At 33.8% G+C, this 24,893-nt stretch overlaps 1 protein-coding gene across 1 annotated transcript in view; it reads right to left on the bottom strand.

Moving 5' to 3' along the window:
- Positions 1-24,893, bottom strand: part of LOC149806331 (laminin subunit alpha-like) — a 246,986-nt gene that overhangs the window by 83,822 nt on the left and 138,271 nt on the right. The window contains exons 47-53 of the mRNA XM_089951669.1: positions 24,101-24,212; positions 21,455-21,625; positions 18,502-18,698; positions 14,096-14,212; positions 12,964-13,121; positions 6,375-6,513; positions 2-95 (exon numbers count right to left, since the gene is read on the bottom strand). Of these exons, the coding sequence (XP_089807795.1) occupies positions 2-95; positions 6,375-6,513; positions 12,964-13,121; positions 14,096-14,212; positions 18,502-18,698; positions 21,455-21,625; positions 24,101-24,212 (988 nt within the window). The remainder of the gene's footprint in view (position 1; positions 96-6,374; positions 6,514-12,963; positions 13,122-14,095; positions 14,213-18,501; positions 18,699-21,454; positions 21,626-24,100; positions 24,213-24,893) is intronic.

Genomic DNA, 24,893 nt, shown 5'->3' with positions numbered 1-24,893 from the left:
CTTTCCTGAGTGTTGTTATAATTTCTCTGAGCTTCTATTAAAAGATCAAAACTGCTGGTGATCAAATCTTTGGACCTTGATCCGACTCCATTGGACTTTAAATATTTAAAACAGAATTAGTGGAGATACACACAGTACAGATATTTGTAGCATTGATACACATAGTACAGATACACATAGTACATATATTTATAGTACATATACACATAGTAGAGATATTTAATGTACCGATACACATAGTACAGATATTTATAGTACAGATACACAGTATAGATACACATAACACATATTTATAGTACAGATACATATAGTACAGACACATAGTACAGATATTTATAGTACAGATACATATAGTACAGATACATATAGTACATATATTTATAGTACATATACACAGTACAGATACAAATAGTACATATATATTTACAGTAAGGATACATATAGTACAGATACAAATAGTACATATATTTACAGTACAGAAACACATAGTACATATACACAAAGTACAGATACAAATAGTATATATATATATATATTTACAGTACAGATACATATAGTACAGATACAAATAGTACAGATATTTACAGTACAGATACACATAGTACAGATATACATAATACAGATTCAGATTAGCATTGCAAACAGGCTTGCCAATTAAATATATACTACCTACCTAGCAGGCTTGCCAATTAAATATATACTACCAACCTAGCAGGCTTGCCAATTAAATATATACTACCAACCTAGCAGGCCTGCCAATTAAATATATACCCTAGCAGGCTTGCCAATTAAATATATACCCTAGCAGGCTTGCCAATTAAATATATACTATCTACCTAACAGGCTTGCCAATTAAATATAAACTACCAACCTAGCAGGGTTGCCAATTAATAATATTCTACCAACTTAGCAGGGTTGCCAGTTAAATATATACTACCAACCTTTGCTTGCCAGTTAAATATATACTACCAATGAAGCTAATTTGCCAATTATATATATATATATATATATATATATATATATATATATATATATATATATATATATATATTACAGATACTGATTCATTTTAAAGTTCAACAACCTGCTACAAAACTGGATGTTTTCTGTGTGTTTGTTTTTGCAAATTGCGTACACCAGTTACACCACATAACATTCCTTTCCTCATCATAATTCAGCCATTCCCTGTCTTTTGTCCATTTCTTCCGAAATTTTCCATTACGCTTTTCTCTATCATAAGAATTATTCTTCATCATTCTCATTCAACTTTTGCTTTTTTCCGGTGGTTGAACACCTTTTATCAAATGCCACATTTTTCCTGTCATATAAGGAGGAAATTGTGCCTTGTTTTGAAATACGAGATGTTATAGTATAGCTGACGCAAATTACTTAAAGCAAGAAAAGGAATGGCACAGGGTCCTTTATATAAGAAAGTCAGAGCAAGAAACATGTTTCAAAACACGTGTCTTTGCCCCCTCCCACAATTAAATGGCCTTTCCCTAACAAAGACTTAACTTCAGCAGATGTACTGCATGATCAAAGCAGTGGCTATTGTAAACACTGTTATAAAATATTAGCATCAGAAGATAGTGTTAGCTTCAGCTTGGAAAAGGTGTGTTTCCATCAAACAAAGCCATCTGACACTTGGCGCGTTGTATTTAACAGCTCCAATTACAGTATCATAAGTCGTAAGTTTGTTAATTGTTCCTAATTAATCAAAGCTCAATGTATTGTTGAAATTAATAGTAGGGTGGAAAATTTTCAAATCTTAGATGCCCATGCTCAGAGATTTTAATTCCCATCAAATGTATGGCATTCTGCTTGGATATCTCCACGTGTATTCAATTATTTTTCATTCTTGTAAGGGAAAAATATAAAAACTATTCTTATCATCATATAAAAAGTAGTTGGATGGAAAGGATGTGTCAATAACATAATCGTAATAAACTGATTTAACTCTTATAATTATTTTGATGGAAATGTAAAAAATGTAGTTTCCTGTTTGTGACTGTTGGAGCATTTGGGTAGCTAGCAAAAAAAACTAACATTATACAAACAAACGTGCAAACTAATTTCTTTGAATAGTTTTTGCCGTGTTCTTTTGTGTAGCATACTGCTTTGTAGTTTGTTACTGTGTTCGAGTGAATAAAGTGTGATACCACGTCATTTTTTCATCTGATTCGTTATCACATAAATTAGGATTAATTACCAAACTTCCGTTGTTAATGACAGGACCATAATTTGCGCTGTTAAGTGAAATGCACAAAATCGGAGGGATTCATTGTTCTAGAAACGTACCTTTCCGAGGCAGAAATTGACTTCATCTTCTCATGCTAATATTTTATGACTGTGTTTATAATGGTCACTGCTCTGATTCTACAGAACATCTGCTAAGTCAAGTCTTTATTAATTAATGTCATAAACAAATGCTGAATATTGATAACCAAAACTTACTAGCCCATTGGACTATTAACTTTATGAAAGTCACTAGTCTGACAGGAAATCTGCTAGCCTCGGGCTAGCAGACTACCACTAATTTCGAGCCATATATATATATATATATATATATATATATATATATATACATACTACCAAACTAGCTGGGTTGCCAGTGAAATATATACTACCAACCTAGCAGGCTTGCCAGTTAATTATATACTACCAACCTAGCAGGCTTGCCAGTTAAATATATACTACCAACCTAGCAGGTGTATCAATTAAATATATACTGCCAATCTAGCAGACATGCTAATTAAATATATACTACCAACCTAGCAGGGTTGCCATTTAAATATATACTACCAACCTAGCAGGCTTGCCAATTAAATGTATACTACCAACCTAGCAGGGTTGCCAATTAAACATATACTACCAACCTGGTAGGGTTGCCAATTAAATATATACAACCAATCTAGCAGGGTTGCCAATTAAATATATACTACCAACCTAGCAGGATTTTAGATAGTAGAAATTATTAGTGCAGGTGTTAATGTAATAGCTGTATGTTGTTCTAATAGTCCAATGGACTGCAGGTGTTAATGTAATAGCTGTATGTTGTTCTAATAGTCCAACTGGACTGCAGGTGTTAATGTAATAGCTGTATGTTGTTCTAATAGTCCAACTGGACTGCAGCTGTTAATATAATAGCTGTATGTTGTTCTAATAGTCCAACTGGACTGCAGGTGTTAATGTAATAGCTGTATGTTGTTCTAATAGTCCAACTGGACTGCAGGTGTTAATGTAATAGCTGTATGTTGTTCTAATAGTCCAACTGGACTGCAGGTGTTAATGTAATAGCTGTATGTTGTTCTAATAGTCCAATGGACTGCAGGTGTTAATGTAATAGCTGTACGTTGTTCTAATAGTCCAATGGACTGCAGGTGTTAATGTAATAGCTGTATGTTGTTCTAATAGTCCAACTGGACTGCAGGTGTTAATGTAATAGCTGTATGTTGTTCTAATAGTCCAACTGGACTGCAGGTGTTAATGTAATAGCTGTATGTTGTTCTGATAGTCCAATGGACAGACTGGCTGTCTTATGATACTTGTTTTGAACATCAATGGATTTCAAAGGGATTACATGTCGTTTTGCTATTTCTTTCATTTTGTGTTTTAGAATTGCTAAAAGCATGTTCCACATGGTTAGAGAGCATATTGTTGCTTATCAGCACATAGAACTGGTGCTTTGTACTGAAAAGATATTTAACAGACTTCACACTACCTACTGCATTTTTAACAGATGTTCCTTTATTCAATTGTAAAGTGTGTTTATAAGTGGTAAAGTGTGTTTGGAAGTGGAAAATTTGTTTAGAAGTGATAAATTTGTGATTTGGAATTCTTATCAAAAGAACTAATCACATAATGTCAGGATGTGTTAGTGTCAAGTGCAAGAGAAATTTAATCATGCACTGTTTTGGCAAGTGCTTGATTTTCACCAGTTATAATGACTTTTAACTTGTTACCAATGCAGCTATAGATTAGAAATTAGGATTGACAAGCATAATTATTAAAGGTGGGTGTTATATCATTGTTTTATCGTTCTGATCAACTGTATGGCAACATTGGTTGAATGAGAGAGAGAAAAATATGAAGCCCAATATTAAATCTTTATTTACTTTGTAAAACTTTTTTATTTACTTTTTAAAATAGTACTTTTGGACAAAAAGAAAAAAAGGAAATAATTTACGTATCATTTCACTATGTTTAACTGGAGTTTTGTTTACTGCTGTCCCACAAAACAAACCTACATGCATTCATATAATTTTCAATCATTCTTGCCATACCATCATTTATTATGCAGTTTTTATGGACCCCATTATAGTAAGGAATATGTGTATTACTGTAATTTTTATCATTACCATATTCATATTGAGATTATACATAATTTGCCAGAACCTTTAGAGCTTTAGAACCCAAGGCAAAGAATTCAAAGACTTTCCATTTAGATGATGAAGTTAACTAACTGCCACTCTAGCTGTCAGGTTTATGTACTTATGAAAAGTAGTCTTTTTCCAATCAACATACAAAACTTCTTTTCTTAAAATAACAAATACTGTAAATCACTTTGTAAATGAGAGTTATTGAGAAACCAGAGTTCAATGACAACGGAGTGTCATGACTCTTCAAATGCTGGAATCCAATTCATTAAGTGTCTCATTAGTATAAAGGTGGAAGATAAATTTTGTTGACATCCAACTTTCCTCAGTAAAATGTGAAAATAAAATGCAAAACCCAATCGAGGAGACAGGCAATCAGAGGCCATTGCTTGTTTTGATAATGTTGTCGAAAGCTTGAAATATAACTCAATTAAGGTCTCATCAAGATAACTCTTTAAACCATAGGGGGCCCTGAGTGGCTGAGTGGTCTAAAGCGCTCTCCGTTACGGATCACTGCCATCTCACCTCTGTCTGCATAGGCTCGAGTCTCGGATTCGGCCAATGTGGGTATGTGAGAAAGCTTGCCAGTAGCTTCTTGAGGGTCGGTGGTTCTTTCCGGGGTATTCTTGGGTTCTTCCTCCACCATTAATACTGCCCGCCATGTATAGCCTATCATGTGCTGAAAAATGGCGTTAATCCCTACAACAACAACAACAACTTTAAGCCACATTAACTGAAAACCTAAATCCCTTGGTAAAGTAATGATGGCAAAACCAAGCCTGGAAGACAGGTAAACAAAGACTGTAACTCTTCTGAATGATATTGTGCAATGCTAGAAATTTACTTTATTCAAGATATTATTAGTTTAAAATATATATAGGTGAAATCCAAGAATCCTCGGTAAAGAAATGCAGTGGAAACTAAAGTTGGCAAAAAAGGCAATCAAGGGGCATTGCTCCTCTAAATGATGTCATTGAAAGCTAGTATTTGAATTTATTCAAGTTAACACCAATTAAAGCTACATGCCAAATTTGGTTGAAATCCAATAAACTTCAGTTAAGCTGCAGAAACCAATCAGGGAGAATAACTCCTGTAAATGGCGTCATGGAATTCTGGAAATCCAACTCATTCAAGTTGTCACAGTATCAATCTGCATGCAAAAATTTAGCTGAAATCAAACAATCTTTGTAATACTGCCAAAATCAAGATCAGGAGGCCAGTCAAAAGTAAAGTCAGGAGACCAGTCAAAAGCAAAGTCAGGAGACCAGTCAATCAGGAAGCATAACTCATGGAGTGCTAAAAATCAAGCTCATTAAAGAACTTGGCGTAAAGCTGCATACCAATTTTGAGATTGAAATCCAATAATCCGTATCAAAGGTAAAGCTGTACAAATGAACAAGTTCTCAGGTTAGGCATTCAGGTTTGAAACTCCTCAGCAGTCTCATGTTCAAACTATTCTTAAGCCTCATCAATACCGAGCAGCATTTCAAGTCTGGTTGAAATCCAACTCTTTCTAGTAATGTTATCTAGCAGAACAAAATTGTTCATGGATGGAGGGGTGCATGGCCCAACAGATGGATTGCTGGCCAGCTAAATTAACAATGGTTTCTAGCCAGCTAACAGAAAATGTATTTGAAATGTAGAAATTTTGCAGTCACAGAATATACTATCTGGAAGACATACTACTATAGGTGAATGATTACAGCAGACCAGCTAGGGCTAAAAACTAATATTTCTATATAATGGCAGAGGCATACAGCTCTGGTGTGTTCCACTAATTTTAGTGGCTATCATCATCATTCTACATTAAACAGTGGTCCATTTCTTTTAAGATCCAAACATTAACTAGAGGTTATATATAGGTATTCACTTTCAATAGGTTTTGTACATTATTTATAGATCAGTAATATTTTTTCTAAAATTGTTAATAGCACAAAACTTCCCATGCATTTGAAATATTTATGATCTGACCTTGTATAACATGAAAGACACATCTACCTTATTGAGGGCAGACTCTGCTGCTATGAGAGCTTTTTCTGATGCATTTGCAGCATCCTGGATGGCACTGACTATGTTATCATATGCATTGCCTGCCATTACAGCATTGGCGGAGGTATCCCGAGTGTCAGTGTAAATACTGAAATAGACCATGTAATGCTATGAATTATTTACAAGACATAAATAGACTGTGTAATGCTATGAATTACTTACAAGACTTAAATAGACCGTGTAATGCTATGAATTACTTACAAGACTTAAACAGACCGTGTAATAATGCTATGAATTACTTACAAGACTTAAATAGACCATGTAATGCTATGAATTATTTACAAGACTTAAAAAGACCATGTAATGCTATGAATTATTTACAAGACTTAAAAAGACTGTAATGCTATGAATTATTTACAAGACTTAAATAGACAGTGTAATGTTATGAATTACTTACAAGATTTCAATTGACCATATAATGCTGTGAATTACTTACAAGACTTAAATAGACAGTGTAATGTTATGAATTACTTACAAGACTTAAACAGACTGTGTAATGCTATGAATTATTTACAAGACTTAAGAAACTGTGTAATGCTATGAATTATTTACAAGACTTAAATAGACAGTGTAATGCTATGAATTAATTACAAGACTTAAATAGACCGTGTGATGCTACGAATTACTTACAAGACTTAAATAGACCGTGTAATGCTATGAATTATTTACAAGACTTAAATAGACTGTGTAATGCTACAAATTACTTACAAGACTTAAATAGACTGTGTAATGCTACAAATTATTTACAAGACTTAAATAGACCATGTAATGCTACGAATTACTTGCAAGACTTAAATAGACCATGTAATGCTATGAATTACTTGCAAGACTTAAGAAACTGTGTAATGCTATGAATTATTTACAAGACTTAAATAGACCGTGTAATGCTATGAATTACTTACAAGACTTAAATAGCCCGTGTAATGCTATGAATTACTTACAAGACTTAAATAGACAGTGTAATGCTACGAATTACTTACAAGACTTAGACAGTGTAATGCTATGAATTATTTACAAGACTTAAATAGACAGTGTAATGCTATGAATTATTTACAAGGCTTAAATAGACTGTGTAATGCTACAAATTACTTACAAGACTTAAATAGACCGTGTGATGCTACGAATTACTTACAAGACTTAAATAGACTGTAATGCTATGAATTATTTACAAGTCTTAAATAGACAGTGTAATGTTATGAATTACTTACAAGACTTAAACAGACCGTGTAATGCTATGAATTATTTACAAGACTTAAGAAACTGTGTAATGCTATGAATTATTTACAAGACTTAAATAGACCGTGTAATGCTATGAATTACTTACAAGACTTAAATAGACAGTGTAATGCTATGAATTATTTACAAGACTTAAATAGACAGTGTAATGCTATGAATTATTTACAAGACTTAAATAGACTGTGTAATGCTACAAATTACTTACAAGACTTAAATAGACCGTGTAATGCTATGAATTATTTGCAAGGCTTAAATAGACAGTGTAATGCTATGAATTATTTACAAGACTTAAATAGACAGTGTAATGCTATGAATTAATTACAAGACTTAAATATACCGTGTGATGCTATGAATTACTTACAAGACTTAAATAGACAGTGTAATGCTATGAATTATTTACAAGACTTAAATAGACCGTGTAATGCTACGAATTACTTACAAGACTTAAATAGACCGTGTAATGCTACAAATTATTTACAAGACTTAAATAGACAGTGTAATGCTATGAATTACTTACAAGACTTAAACAGACCGTGTAATGCTATGAATTACTTGCAAGACTTAAATAGACCGTGTAATGCTATAAATTACTTGCAAGACTTAAATAGACAGTGTAATGCTATGAATTATTTACAAGACTTAAATAGACAGTGTAATGCTATGAATTAATTACAAGACTTAAATAGACCGTGTGATGCTACGAATTACTTACAAGACTTAAATAGACAGTGTAATGCTATGAATTATTTACAAGACTTAAATAGACTGTGTAATGCTACGAATTACTTACAAGACTTAAATAGACCGTGTAATGCTACAAATTATTTACAAGACTTAAATAGACCATGTAATGCTATGAATTACTTGCAAGACTTAAACAGACCGTGTAATGCTATGAATTACTTACAAGACTTAAACAGACCGTGTAATGCTATGAATTACTTGCAAGACTTAAATAGACCGTGTAATGCTATGAATTACTTGCAAGACTTAAATAGACAGTGTAATGCTATGAATTATTTACAAGACTTAAATAGACAGTGTAATGGTATGAATTAATTACAAGACTTAAATACAGTGTAATGTTATGAATTACTTACAAGACTTAAATAGACTGTGTAATGCTACGAATTACTTACAAGACTTAAATAGACCATGTAATGCTACAAATTATTTACAAGACTTAAATAGACCATGTAATGCTACGAATTACTTGCAAGACTTAAATAGACCGTGTAATGCTATGAATTACTTACAAGACTTAAACAGACCGTGTAATGCTATGAATTACTTGCAAGACTTAAATAGACCGTGTAATGCTACGAACTACTTGCAAGACTTAAATAGACCGTGTAATGCTACGAATTACTTGCAAGACTTAAATAGACCGTGTAATGCTATGAATTACTTACAAGACTTAAATAGACCGTGTAATGCTATGAATTACTTGCAAGACTTAAATAGACCATGTAATGCTATGAATTACAAGATCATGTAATGCTATGAATTATTTACAAGACTTAAATAGACTGTATAATGCTATGAATTACTCTCAAGACTGAAATATGGGTCATAATAACCTACTTTAATATGAGAATTTAGTACTTATCAAGATGCACCCATTTCATGATTCCAGGTACAGTAGTATTATAAAGTAGACAAGATTACCTCAGGGGTATTGATGCTCTATAGTCTGTAAAGAATTTCCAGGAATTCAATATAGGACCATTTCTTCCTTTTAACTGCCATGTGTTGAATCCATTTCTAACAGACTTTAGCAATAACAAGATTTTCAAATTAGCTGATGTGGTTGACATACTGGATGTCAACTTAACACCATTTTCATTTAGGACCAACAAGGTATTATAACAAATGTTCTGGAATTTGTAGGTTTAATGCCATTTTTTCAGCACATGATAGGCTATACATGGCAGCCAGTATATTTGGTGGAGGAATAGCCTAAAAAGAACCACCAACCCATGGGAAGCTTCTGGAAATCTTTCTCACATTGGTTTGAGCTGAAGCTTGAACCCAGAGATGAGATGTGAGTGATCTGCAAGACCATCTGGGCCCCCAGAAGTCTTCTTATAGAAATTCCATGTTGGAATGATTTTCCATTCTTAATGATAAAAGATTCGTGACTGGCACCATTTCTATTTAGTACTAGCTAGACATTTTAAGAAGTCTTTTAGTGAAAGCAAAATGTCATTATGGCCAACCATCTTGAAGAAGTAGTGACAAGGATTTAAAAATTGGTTGCTGTGGTAGCCATAATGGATATTATATTGCCACCATTTAAGAGTAATGTGGCGACCATATTGGATGTCAGATCGACATGGTACTCCTAAAGAGCAACAAGAGATCACAAAAAAGTACTTTTTGATTATCCCATCGAATGTGTGAGTCAAGTTTCATGGATAATACTCCATGTAGTCTAGAAGGAGTAACAATAACAAACTTGTGTTAATGGATGGCTTGACAATGGACCTTGGATGACAGACCACCCCACAAGTTCTTCTGGTCCATTACCACTAGAGCTAATGAAGCACCACTATGGTCATGACCTAAATGCCAAAATGTAATATTTAATATAGGTCACAGTGACCTTTTGTTACAAAGGATGCATACGTTCATTCTAGTTTAATGATTCTGGCATAAACAGTGCCTGAGACTGAAACCAAGACAGTGAATTATGAAATATGAGTCACAGTGGCATACTTCTGTAATCAGGGTATAGTACTCTTCAAGATATATCCACCCACTAAATTTAATGAAATTAAGTAAAACAATATGTATAAGGGGTGCTAAAACAAACATTATTTGGATTTTATAGATAAATCTTAAATATTCAACCTAAGCTAGTAATTTATACAGAACAAAGACCACAACTTTTATTTATAAGCATGCATAGTTGCCTGGAGGAACAGTCTGCTGGTACTGATGAGATTTTGTTTATTCTGTCAGTAAGTAGATTCAGTGGTAACTGAATCAGCACACTTGTTTCTATGCATAAACTATGATTAAACAATTGCATAAGAAATCAAATGTGAAATATAAGTCAAATCTGCATTATTTTGTTGTAAGGAAGTGGATTTGGTACTAACAAAAAGTGGATTTGGTACTAACAAAGCTGCATATATTTATCCAGTTTGTTGATTCTAGCTTATACAGAGCTTGAGAAATAAGCGTAAGCACAATTTTACTCAAAGTCAGTGAAGCATGAAATATGGGTCACAGTGACATACTTCTGTAATGAGGGTGTGGGACTCATCAAAATGCACCTCCTCAACAACTTTCATGAATAGGTATAACAGTATTTATCTGCAGGATGCTAAAGTCTGACATGGTCATGAACTAAATGCAAAATAAAAATGAGACTTGGTCATGAGATAAATGCCAAAGCAATCCATGCCAGTAAAATGTGAAAGATATGTCACAGTGACCTTCATTTGTGGTAAAAGTATGGTACTAACAGAGGTACATTCAATGAACAGAGCATTAGAAATAATGTGAAACTACAGTGAATTGTGAAATATAGGTCACAGTGACCTCTATTTGTGATGAGTATATAATACTGATGGTTCCTCTCACAATGTTTTATAAAAGCAGGTTTAACAGTATTTATACAGTATGCAAAAACACCAGCTAAATGCAAATCATAACCAAGAATGCATGCCTAATGTACATTTTTTAAACCAATTTAACCTCTCCCCAAGAGGCAAGTGCTATGAAACCCACTCAAATCTGCTGCCTAGAACTTAGAAAGAAAGGAATCGATGACATTCAGTAAGGGTATACATATATGTATGCTTTTATCTGCGTGGACACTGATGCTAAAACCATGGGTAGTACAAGAGCTTACCTCAACTTCATAGAGGCGAGTTAAAAATGTGTATTTGTTTGTTTTATTGGTTCAGTAATATGCTTCACGCTAAACTGAACTTTTGTACATTAACTTATTTTTGCCCAAGCAGGGGAGGGGGAGAGAGGACAGGTATATTTTCATTATCTAAGGCTTTGTTTGGTTGGAACATTCTATTATAGCAAATATCACTGCAAAGACCAAATAATTTTTATTTAAAAAACACTTTTAACCTCACAAATGCCAATACATACCTTTAATCAACCTGTATAAGACCTTGTTTTAGATAGCTCTTATACAGCTAATAACTTGATTAACTAATTTACCAACATATAATGTACATTTAACCATGAATATTGTAGATGCAGACCAACTGTTGCACAATGCAAATGTATATCAGGGTCTGTAGTGTTCATTCTGGGAAAACAGCAGGGTCTGATCTGTTCAGTCAGTGTAATCTACAGTGCTGCATCTAGGTTTGCCTCTGAGTGGGACAAGTAGCCTTTGACCTTTTAAAAAGTGGGCCATCTATTGGTTGCCATGGTAAAGACATGTAAAAGCACAAGGCAAGACAATCTTTCCAATGCCATGACAAAGCAATACAAACTGCATGCCATTATAGTATAAATATGTACAAAAATACTGTGAATGGTACATTACATGCCTGCCCTATGTCAAATAGTCAAAACAAAATATTTTGGTGCATTAACCATTTTTTTCTTCTGTCAATTTCCTTGTTGTTGTTGTTATGGGGTTTAACGCCATTTTTCAGCACACGATAGGCTATACATGGTGGCCAGTATTAATGGTGGAGGAAGAACCCGGGAACACCCCGGAAAGAACCACTGACCCACGAGAAGCTACTGGCAAGCTTTCTCACATACCCACATTGGCCGAATCCGAGACTCGAACCCACGCAGACAGAGGTGAGATGGCAGTGATCCATAATGGACAGCACTTTAGACCACTCAGCCACTTGGGGCCCCTCAATTTCCTTGACCTTCGACCATGATAAACCAAGTTCAAACAGCTTCCTTCTCAGCCTGAGTGCAAGCCATCAACAAAGTTTGGTACATGTCTGTGACAGACAACTAATGTTATATGGCAACAAAGTTTGGACCATGTCTGTGATAGACAACTAATTTTATATGGCAAAAAAAAATTGTCTTTAAGTCACAAAAGTAATTTTTGCTTTTTATCTTTAACCCCAAGATCTAAAGGCTTATTCCTTACCACAAAGTGCTAGCAATCCTTAAAGCATGGTCACAGTAATATGGATATTTTACCCCACAGCACTGAAGATTTTGCACCAGGCTGCCACAAAAAGAGTCACTTCTGTCAAAATGCACTCAACATGCATGGTACATATGCATAAGCAGATCTGGGTCAACACCATTCACAGTTGGAACATGTATGTATATGAGCAAATATATTACAAACCTCTCCAGAACAGCAGACTGGTTTGCTAGATTTAAGGCATGAAGAATGCTGTCATTAACAAGGGGCACCACACTGTCTAAATCGGATGATACCTTGCCAGTATACTCCTTCATGGCTGCCACGGCACTGTCCACTTTAGACAGAATTAATTCAAGGTCCTAAAACAGAAAAAATATTTGCTGACATTTGTGCCATGCTTCCATATAACTGCCATACGTGGAAAAAGTAAAGGAAATCTCATTTTTTTTACTCATCAATCACTGCACTGGATATTAAGCTACATCAAAATTACTACTTCAGCAGTATGGGTATCCACATACTGAATTCTAGATGCCATTGTTCTAATAAAGTCAATGGCTAAATAACTGGGAGTACTTTGATGTGATATTCCCATACTAAATTTTGGGATAGCCATTGTTCTAATAAAGTCAATGGCTAAATAACTGGGAGTACTTTGATGTGATATTCCCATACTAAATTTTGGGATAGCCATTGTTCTAATAAAGTCAATGGCTAAATAACTGGGAGTACTCTGATGCGATATTCCCATACTAAATTTTGGGATAGCCATTGTTCTAATAAAGTCAATGGCTAAATAACTGTGAGTACTTTGATTGGATATTCCCATACTAAATTTTGGGATAGCCATTGTTCTAATAAAGTCAATGGCTAAATAACTGGGAGTACTTTGATGCGATATTCCCATACTAAATTTTGGGATAGCCATTGTTGGAATGATGTCAATGGCTAAATAACTGGGCGTACTTTGATGGAATATTCCGGTACTAAATTTTTGGGATAGCCCTTGTTGGAATGATGTCAGTGCCTAAACAACTCCAAGACAAGATTTCAGTTGTTATCATTCAGTCATATTGTCTCATCTAAATTTTTGACAGATATATCAACAAGTCAAGTTAAAATGTTCATGTTAATTGTATCTTCAATAAACAGACTTAGACTTCATTTCAATGTGCAATGTCCACCACAATAAAAAAGCCAGAATAAAAATGTGTTAAATATCAAAAAGAATGTGCTTACAATCAATTTTAGGAAAAATTCTATGAAATTTAGCAACACTGGGCTACTCTTTATTAAACTATATGCCATCAAGTATACCAGCTGCTATACTTACTAAAAATGCCTCAGTACTGTCATTCACAGCAAGCTTTGTATTAAACAGCATCGTGTGTGACATGGATAGAATGTTTGTCGAGTTCTCCTGGTTCACCAACAGCTGGTGCAAGTGATCCTAAAATGTCAGAAAAAAACCTTTATCTCTGTATTTCATAAATATGCACTTAGTATCCCAGAAAGACAACCACTACAGCAATAACAGTAAAATATATCTGACAACAGATTTTAACAAACAATTATAGACATACACAAAACAGGATTTCAAGAAACAAGTGCCCATTACAGACATACACAGAACAGCATATTTGTTTTGTTTTGGGTCAGCAGAAAGAATGAGTTTGGTGCAGGGATACAGCCAGGAAACCAGGATGAGATGCAGTCATAGGCCATATAAAATAATTTCTTTCCCTGACTCAGAACAATGTATTTTGTTCATATTACTTATACCCCTCTTTCATGCTCTCTAAATATTTTTTGCTTTGCTGTATAAATGAAATTTAAAATGTATTGGAATTTATATGAGTTTGATTCATTACATCTAAATATCAATGCACATTTGTCAATAGTTCCTATCTGTGTGTGCGATATGGAACAAATGAGCGAACATATGCATCAAATGCAAGATCAAGTAATAATGATTAAATGCGTATGTAATAAATATTTTCATTACACAATCATTTATTCATAAACAGTTAAACTAATAGTCATTACAAATGTTCAATCTGTATTTCTGTATCGCCAATCTGTCAGACAAACTATTTATGCGATTTCTTTTACCATCTGCAAGCCAATGTTTGGATGTAACTTTTATAAATTCCAATTTGTTATAAGTTTCATTTATGCTGCAAAGATGAGAGGGTATGTAATAAATACAATTGAGTTTTGTGCTGAGAACTTGTATAATATGGCATATAAATATCCCTACTGAATATCAAAAACATTCTTTCTGCTGACATGTTCGGAACAGACTGGGTGATTGATTTACATTAAGCATCGTGTAAAAGCAAGCTTTACTTTATGTTCATATCCAATTCAAAAGTATTGACTGCTAGATATGACATCTGTATCCATATTGATTCAGGCTGTTTGGGCGAGTGTGTGATTTTAAGGTTTAATTGTTTCTAAATATCAGTTTTACATGACCCTTGAACACTGTTCTTGTGTTAGACAATGTATTCCAAGCCAATTTCATGAACAGTGTTCTTCTTTTAGACAATGTATTCCAAGCCCATTTCATGAACACTGTTATTCTTTTAGACAATGTATTCCAAGCCCATTTCATGAACACTGTTCTTGTGTTATACAATGTATTCCATGCCCATTTCATGAACACTGTTCTTGTTTAATACAATGTATTCCAAGCCCATTTCATAAACACTGTTCTTGTGTTATACAATGTATTCCAAGCCAATTTAATAAACACTATTCTTGTGTTATACAATGTATTCCAAGCCCATTTCATGAATACAGTTCTTGTTTAATACAATGTATTCCAAGCCCATTTCATGAAAACTGTTCTTGTGTTAGACAATGTATTCCAAGCCCATTTCATAAACACTGTTCTTGTGTTATACAATGTATTAATGTATTCCAAGCCAATTTAATAAACACTATTCTTGTGTTATACAATGTATTCCAAGCCCATTTCATGAATACAGTTCTTGTTTAATACAATGTATTCCAAGCCCATTTCATGAAAACTGTTCTTATTAGACAATGTATTCCAAGCCCATTTCATAAACACTGTTCTTGTGTTATACAATGTATTCCAAGCCCATTTCATGAACACTGTTCTTGTTAGACAATGTAAACCAAGCCCATTTCATGAACACTGTTATTCTTTTAGACAATGTATTCCAAGCCCATTTCATGAACACTGTTCTTGTTTAATACAATGTATTCCAAGCCCATTTCATGAAAACTGTTCTTGTTAGACAATGTATTCCAAGCCCATTTCATGAACATTGTTCTTGTTTTAGACAATGTATTCCAAGTCCATTTCATGAGCACTGTTCTTGTGTTACACAATGTATTCCAAGCCCATTTCATGAACACTGTTCTTGTTAGACAATGTATTCCAAGCCCATTTCATGAACACTGTTCTTGTTTAATACAATGTATTCCAAGCCCATTTCATGAAAACTGTTCTTGTTAGACAATGTAAACCAAGCCCATTTCATGAACATTGTTCTTGTTTTAGACAATGTATTCCAAGCCCATTTCATGAGCACTGTTCTTGTTACACAATGTATTCCAAGCCCATTTCATGAACACCGTTCTTGTTAGACAATGTATTCCAAGCCCATTTCATGAACACTGTTCTTGTTTAATACAATGTATTCCAAGCCAATTTAATAAACACTGTTCTTGTGTTATACAGTGTATTCCAACCCCATTTCATGAACACTGTTCTTGTTTAATACAATGTATTCCAAGCCCATTTCATGAAAACTGTTCTTGTTAGACAATGTATTCCAAGCCCATTTCATGAACACTGTTCTTGTTAGACAATGTATTCCAAGCCCATTTCATGAACACTGTTCTTGTTTAATACAATGTATTCCAAGCCCATTTCATGAAAACTGTTCTTGTTAGACAATGTAAACCAAGCCCATTTCATGAACATTGTTCTTGTTTTAGACAATGTATTCCAAGCCCATTTCATGAACACTGTTCTTGTTTAATACAATGTATTCCAAGCCAATTTAATAAACACTGTTCTTGTGTTATACAATGTATTCCAACCCCATTTCATGAACACTGTTCTTGTTTAATACAATGTATTCCAAGCCCATTTCATGAAAACTGTTCTTGTTAGACAATGTATTCCAAGCCCATTTCATGAACACTGTTCTTGTTAGACAATGTATTCCAAGCCCATTTCAAAAACACTGTTCTTGTGTTATACAATGTATTCCAAGCCCATTTCATGAACACTGTTCTTGTTTAATACAATGTATTCCAAGCCCATTTCATGAAAACTGTTCTTGTTAGACAATGTAAACCAAGCCCATTTCATGAAAACTGTTCTTGTTAGACAATGTAAACCAAGCCCATTTCATGAACACTGTTATTCTTTTAGACAATGTATTCCAAGCCCATTTCATGAACACTGTTCTTGTTTAATACAATGTATTCCAAGCCCATTTCATGAAAACTGTTCTTGTTAGACAATGTAAACCAAGCCCATTTCATGAACATTGTTCTTGTTTTAGACAATGTATTCCAAGCCCATTTCATAAACACTGTTCTTATGTTAGACAATGTATTCCATGCCCATTTCATGAACACTGTTCTTTTGTTAGACAACGTATTCCAAGCCCATTTCATGATGTTAACAAATGACTCTAAATAAAGGTAGACACAAAAACAGACTAACTATTACTGAAATCACACTTCCGTTCAAGTTCAATATTTCAAAATTTACAAGAATACTTAAAAAATCTAGAGTAGAAAAGTAATCAAGAGTTAAAATTAAATCTTCATGCAGTTAAGTGATCTGTAGATATCTAATCTCAAAATTTTGAGTAAATCGTCAGTCACAATATTTAACATCAAAAGAATTCTAGTCCTGCAACTATAGTAGCCAAATGCACGGTGACATTCTAAATTAATTCCAACATCGAAAATGCTGATGTACTAATAGCAAGGAAGTGATGATGTGCTACCAGTCTTGATGTATCACAATTATATAATCCAAAATATCTCAAAATGAATTCACAATAATCCCAAAATAGTGATTTAGTTAAGTTTTATTGACCACTTTGTAATTCCTGTGAATAATTTAAATAAATAAATCTTCTCAAATTAAAACTAAACACAAAACTTTAAGAACATGGCAAACAGCAGGTACACCTAGAATTCCCAAGAGGAAAACCAATGTCCTGAATTTAAATCCAAGTAAACATGTTTAAGTATAAAAAATAATAATCTTAAGATATAACCCATGTAATATATTTACAAAAAAAAACAAAACATTAGTTATGTAGGCCTCAATTCCTACTCTCAATATTTGAGAAATTAAATACACGTAACAATGGTCAATGGGTGGAGATCATAACAGTTTTTAGTCATGACCCATGGGTCACATCTGTATGCCATGAATGTATGACTGAAAAGTCTTGTTCAAGACCCCTATCTGACATGCAGTAATGCCAGGGTCAATGAACATACATACCAAGTCTTCGCTATACAAAATTTAAAACTTGGGAGTTATTTCAATTTTATGCAAAACCATTCCTTACCCCATCCCACTTCTGAAGGGGGAGATCAGAATTCTACAAACACTGTGCACAAATATGGGACCACTCCCAATCATATCCCAATATTTTAAGTAACTACCTTGAATACTGTATAGTTATGTGACATTACAGATGCAAACGCACATGCAAGTGACTGACAGACCTGAATGGTCCTGATGGCGTTCAATCGCAGGGAATCAACTATGTCCTGTGCACGAATAGAGTCAGCCTCAGAATCAACACTATTGTTCTTCAGGTTGTACAGCCTGTAATGTACATCCTCCAATGCTGTGTCTGTGTCTGTCACATGACTCTTCTGACCCAGTGGGTCAGACTGGGACTCCTTTACTGTTTCCAGTACTGCAGAATGAAGAAAAACTTGACTGATGAGCTACACTGGGAACTTATTACAAGATCAATGTATTTTCATGCATTAAAATCGTCACCAGTATAATATTTCACCATTTTTGAAAGCAAAATAAATTCTTAAAAAGTCATTACTGTGAAGACTATAACACAGGATTATAAGTCATTACTTATTTCGACTGCAAGAACAAAATTAAAAGACTGAATAATGTTTCCTACCTTAAATATTCTCAGCATGTTTTTTTAATGTTTTCTAATTTCATGGTGTTTGTTTTTGTAATCATATCATTATGTTTTTTTTTATCTTATAGGTGTTGTCTAATGTTGTAAAGCGCTTAGAGCTTCTAAAGATTAGGTGCTATACAAAGTCCTCATTATTATTATTATTATATGTATTAAGTAAAGAAAGTCATTACTGTCAAGGCTGTAACACAGGATTATATGTATGTAGTCAACAAAGTCATTACTGTGAAGACAACACATGATTATATGTATTTAGTCAACAAAGTCATTACTGTCAAGGCTATAACACAGGATTATATGTATTTAGTCAGCAAAGTCATTACTGTGAAGAGCATAACACAGGATTATATGTATTTAGTCAAGAAAGTCATTACTGTGAAGACAACACATGATTATATGTATTTAGTCAACAGTCATTACTGTGAAGACTATAACACAGGATTATATGTATTTAGTCAGCAAAGTCATTACTGTGAAGACAACACAGGATTTTATGTATGTAGTCAACAAAGTCATTACTGTGAAGGTTATAGCACAGGATTATATGTATTTAGTGAAGAAAGTCATTACTGTGAAGACAACACATGATTATATGTATTTAGTCAACAAAGTCATTACTGTGAAGACTATAACAGGATTATATGTATTTAGTCAAGAAAGTCATTACTGTGAAGGCTATAACACTTGATTATATGTATTTAGTCAACAAAGTCATTACTGTGAAGACAACACATGATTATATGTATTTAGTCAACAAAGTCATTACTGTGAAGACCATAACACAGGATTTTATGTATGTAGTCAAGAAAGTCATTACTGTGAAGACTATAACACAGGATTATATGTATTTAGTCAAGAAAGTCATTACTGTGAAGACTATAACACAGGATTATATGTATTTAGTCAAGAAAGTCATTACTGTGAAGACTATAACAGGATTATATGTATTTAGTCAGCAAAGTCATTACTGTGAAGACTATAACACAATATTATATGTATTTAGTCAACAACCCACTCATGAGATAGTTTAAACGTTCTTTCATGAGACTCGTAACATAACATAAATTCAGTGTTGTATTAATTACATTCCACCACCACCCACCATAATCCCTACCCATTTATGCTTTCAATACATTTTAAGCTAACTGTACCCATGAAAGTAAAAACTAATTGGGAATTGACTGATTCACTGCATAAATATCTACATGTGGACATAATAGATGACACATAAGTATTTCAAATCTGAACGTAACATGTAAATGCAATATGCAAGCTAAACTTAATGGGTACTAATAAAACTTGTATGGCTTTTTTAAACTGTCCCCCAACTCTGCAAATCTCTACATCCATAGTTTCTATCTTCACAATACATGTATGGAAATCAAAACAACATCTACATTATATTGCTACCCTTAAAAAAATGTGCATGGACACAAGCATGAATACTGAACATACCTTTTTCTAAAGAATGATTTTTAATGAAGGATGGCATAGTTCAATCTACATTCTTCCATGCACTGACATGATTTTTACTGTCATATAATAAAATATGAAATATTTATACATTTATAAGGAAATGTATACATTTGGGTTTGATGGATAATTTCACTCACAAGAATTTTATTGTACTTCAGTTAAAATCACGATACAATAAATTTAACTATGACTTGTAACGTTTATGGACAGGGTTGGTCAGTGGGGTTGGGTTGCTCAAGTCATAATAACAGAAATTAGTGCACAAGAAAAAAATCTAAAGTACGGTATTTTAATTGTGACACAGTTCAGTTTATATCTGCAAAATTAATCCTAAAATGATTTAAATACTGCTGATGTTAACATAAAAAGATCCAACATACGCCTTCTTTCAAGCAAATAATCAAGAAGAAAATTATGTTATCTTTAGATCAGTATCGTTCATTTTTTATGTATGGTGCAAATAAAGGAACTCTCCTAATTAGTAACTAAAATATGGACACAGTATCCTTAAAAACAGTTCTTTAATGTTTTTCTTGTCTCAACAAAGAAAAATAATTGATTTTTTGTATTCAACAATTGTTCATCTAATTTAGGGCATAGCTTTTATGAGCTTCTCTGATGTTTTGGGGGAGGGGACACCTACAAGTTTATTATTATTCATTATTACACAAATTTCTATGCTCAAAGAAAAACATTCAAATCTCTTTGGTAGATTAAATTGTAATCGTCATCATGAAATCTGTGCAGATTTGATGGTGATTTTAGCATGCCATCTCCTTTCATTAATTAGTACCATACATACTTGGTTATAAATTGAGAGAAACTGCAAATTTCACAGACACAGACAGAGATCTACCATTGTATAATGTGCAGGCAAATCTGGGTCTATGCAGTTTGTGAGAAGTAATCTGTGGAACAAACAGCATAGACCTGATCTGCCAGTGTATTAGTCAATGTGAGAGCAGCTGGACTTGACTTATACACTAGTATATATGGAGTATATAAGTTAATAGTAATGAAATATTACTTACACAATGTAGCCTGCATAATTTCATCATCACATTCATATTTTGCTCCAGTGAAATTTTTGAATTTTATTTCGTCCAAAATATCCTCTGCCAGAGTGATGTATCGCTCAATGTTTGTAACCTGTATACCCTCCAAGATGCGATTCAGGACTTCCTGCACTTTTCTAACTGCATCTAAAGAGACAGATACAGATATGAATCAAAACTGGAAAACACTGTCCACTATTGGTTCCCAATTTTTGGTTTGATGACATAATTAGCTTAGATAGGACAAAAGTGACACAGACCATTAAAGTCCTTGATTTAAACACATTCAAGGATAGGTGGTCACTCACACTCTCTATAAATACCACATTTTCTGTATACCAGATATGCCCATCTGCCAATAGGATTGAGTTCTGTCCAGTGTTGACCCTGATCCATTTTGGCAGCCAGTGTATACTGCACTTCTTGGATGGTGCCCTGCAGTGCCCAATTTTGGGGGCTTAAATATCCATCAGTAACATTCTATATGTGCTTTTTTAGAGCTTCATTTACTCCTCTGCTTTACTTGCAGTACAAACTTTATCTTAAAACTACACCACCTCTCGGAAAAGACTTTATCACATTTAAAATGCCTCGATAGGCAACCTGCATCCTGATTAATCAAAAGGCCACGCTGCTAAAGTCACATAATACACCAACAGATGATATAAACTGCTGCCCAAACAGTTGTTGCCTTTTCTCACTGTAATGGCTAAATTTAAAAATGAGCACTATATCCAGTGGTGTGAGGATGACTGCATTTTAAACTTAAGCAATCTGTGTGCTTTTGAGGAGGTTATAAATGCTGAATGAAATCACCCGTACTTTATTATGACTGTTGCTTGTATAGGATGAAAACTGAAATACATTTTTTGAATTATTAAAAGCTAGTTCCACACATATCTGTCAGTCATTATTAAACATTTCCAATTACTAGTGAGGTACAATAAAGCATTTACAGCAATTTTAGATGATCCTGTATATTTTGGGTTTTGTGTTAAAGCCTCTACCCATCGACAATGATTTGACAAATTTCAGCTGAAATCTCCTTCACCATAACATCTGCCATCAGGGTTTTGACATGAACTGTGTGAAGAAACTGTACGAGGACATACCACCAACAAAATCATGCAATTTTTAAGGGATTATGGTTTATACAAGAAATCGTAATACTGTTATAGAATTTTTACATCTTTATATTTTATATTTTATCATATTGTGCTTAGCTATACATTTATCTGGAGGGCTTTATCCTCCTAATTTTATGCAATTCAGTTTGACTTTTTTGGAACATAACATTTTGTTGACAACACATAGCCACTTATGTGCTGATGTGCCATAAAGCACTACAGCATCCATATATTCATTCTTGGCTGCACCCTTGTGCCAATGACCCTTTTTTTTCATCCTTTGGCATACTAAAGTTCCTTACATGGCACATGCAGGATGCACAAAAATATCTAAGAAAATACAAAGATCATCATGGTTGCCAGAAAATCATAAGACAATCTTTTTCATGGACTGACAGAAATGCCTAAGTGATTTTGATTGGCTTGTACACCAATCAAGAGCCAGAAATGCCTTACTGATTTTGATTGGCTTGTACACCAATCAAGAGCCAGAAATGCCTTACTGATTTTGATTGGCTTGTACACCAATCAAGAGCCTGAAATGCCTTAATGATTTTGATTGGCTTGTACACCAATCAAGAGCCAAAAATGCCTTACTGATTTTGATTGGCTTGTAAACCAATCAAGAGCAAATAGTGGATCATCAATATGTAAAGAAGAGAAGACAAAACCTTCAACAAAAACTGTGCTACATTTATTTCCCAAGTACTTTACAGGGTGGAAAACATGTAGACTCTAATAACTTCTAAACGGGGAATGGGTACTTGAGCAATTCGAATCCCAGTATGGAAGGCTCATGATAATCAAAGGTACATGGGTAATGGATCAGTTAATTTCTGCAATAAATCTTCGTTTTTCCAGCAGTATACACTCTGAATCAGTCACTGGACTAAAGCATGGTTTGCTACATTTTACTTGTCAACTAAAACATTAGTATGAACAGCAGACACAATTATTTTATCAGAGGAAAACCGTCCTGTAGTTACATGCCACAACAACCCATTCAAAAAGTATAATGCTGAAAAATTCAATATTTATTACAGAAATTATTAAATCCATGAAGTGAGTGCCCATGATAATAAAAAGTGTTTGAATTTCTTCATAAATAAAACAGAAACAAGTAAGGGTACGTTAAACAACTCCTGATTTTTTTTCTAAATGATCCCAATTTTTGAACTGACAGGACAGCCCGTTTTTCCATTTCTGTTATTAACACTACTATGTTTCTTAACTAGCAAAGCTAACATTAACTTGATTTTTCAATCCAACAATAAATGTAACTGTCCACTTGACTAAAATGATCCAAGGAAATACTTATGAAAACAATTCTTTGCAATGATGGTGCCTTTACCATTCAGACAGAATGTAAATCGTGTTAGTTTCAATTGTCACTGTGCAACCGAGTTATTTTTCAACTGGTGAAGACCGTAGTAACAGAATGACAATTTTCATCTGAAACCTTAATCAGTAAGACATATTATGCTATCACACTTACTGCTTGCCTCTCTCTCACCATCATCTGCTGCAACCTCGGCATTGTCAGCACTAGTTTGCAAATTCAATATGTTATCCGTGAGGGCATCAGAATTAGACTTTGCACTCTCTGTCTGTAATATAAAACATTAAGATTGTTACTGTCTATACTCAATTATATGATGAGTCCAACTGCAAATTGCACACACCCAGATCACACAATGCGATGGCAGAACTAGGTCTGCAGTTTGTTGAAGTAATCAGTAGAACAAACAACAGACCCTGATCTGCAGGTGCCTTATGTTATGGCAGATCTGGACCACTGATGTTTGTGAGATATGTTATCATATATTTATATGCAATTCTCATCAATGACAAGAAAAACCAAAAATAAAACGTTCAAACAGACTAACTTTTGGTTGTCAGTGTGTTTTATTCAGCATTTTAGTCTATTTAATGGTGGCTCCATTTAACTCACTTTAGCCACCAGGCCTTTTTGTTTTGCACGTCATAAATGCTCTGAAAATATCTTATTACCAATTTCATGTCTCACTTAAACTTGGAAGACATTACTATGTTATCTTCAAAACAGAAGAAATAAAGCAATTTCCTTGTGCACAGAAAATCTCATCTAGAACAAATCTGGGCATGGGAATGAGGATGAATACCAACAAAATCTAACACATTGTACTTTCTGCATATGCAAGAGACCGCTGTGGCCACAGGTACTTGTATTTGTTAGTGAAGAAGGAAAACTATTGACAACACCCAGTCCTATTTTATATTTGTTTAAATCTTTTTTTACTCAAGGTGAC

Source organism: Sinohyriopsis cumingii, chromosome 1, assembly GCF_028554795.1.
Source record: "Sinohyriopsis cumingii isolate HCF-2022 chromosome 1, ASM2855479v2, whole genome shotgun sequence".
NCBI classification, from domain to species: Eukaryota; Metazoa; Mollusca; class Bivalvia; order Unionida; family Unionidae; genus Sinohyriopsis; species Sinohyriopsis cumingii.
This window is presented reverse-complemented; position numbering and strand designations above follow the sequence as displayed.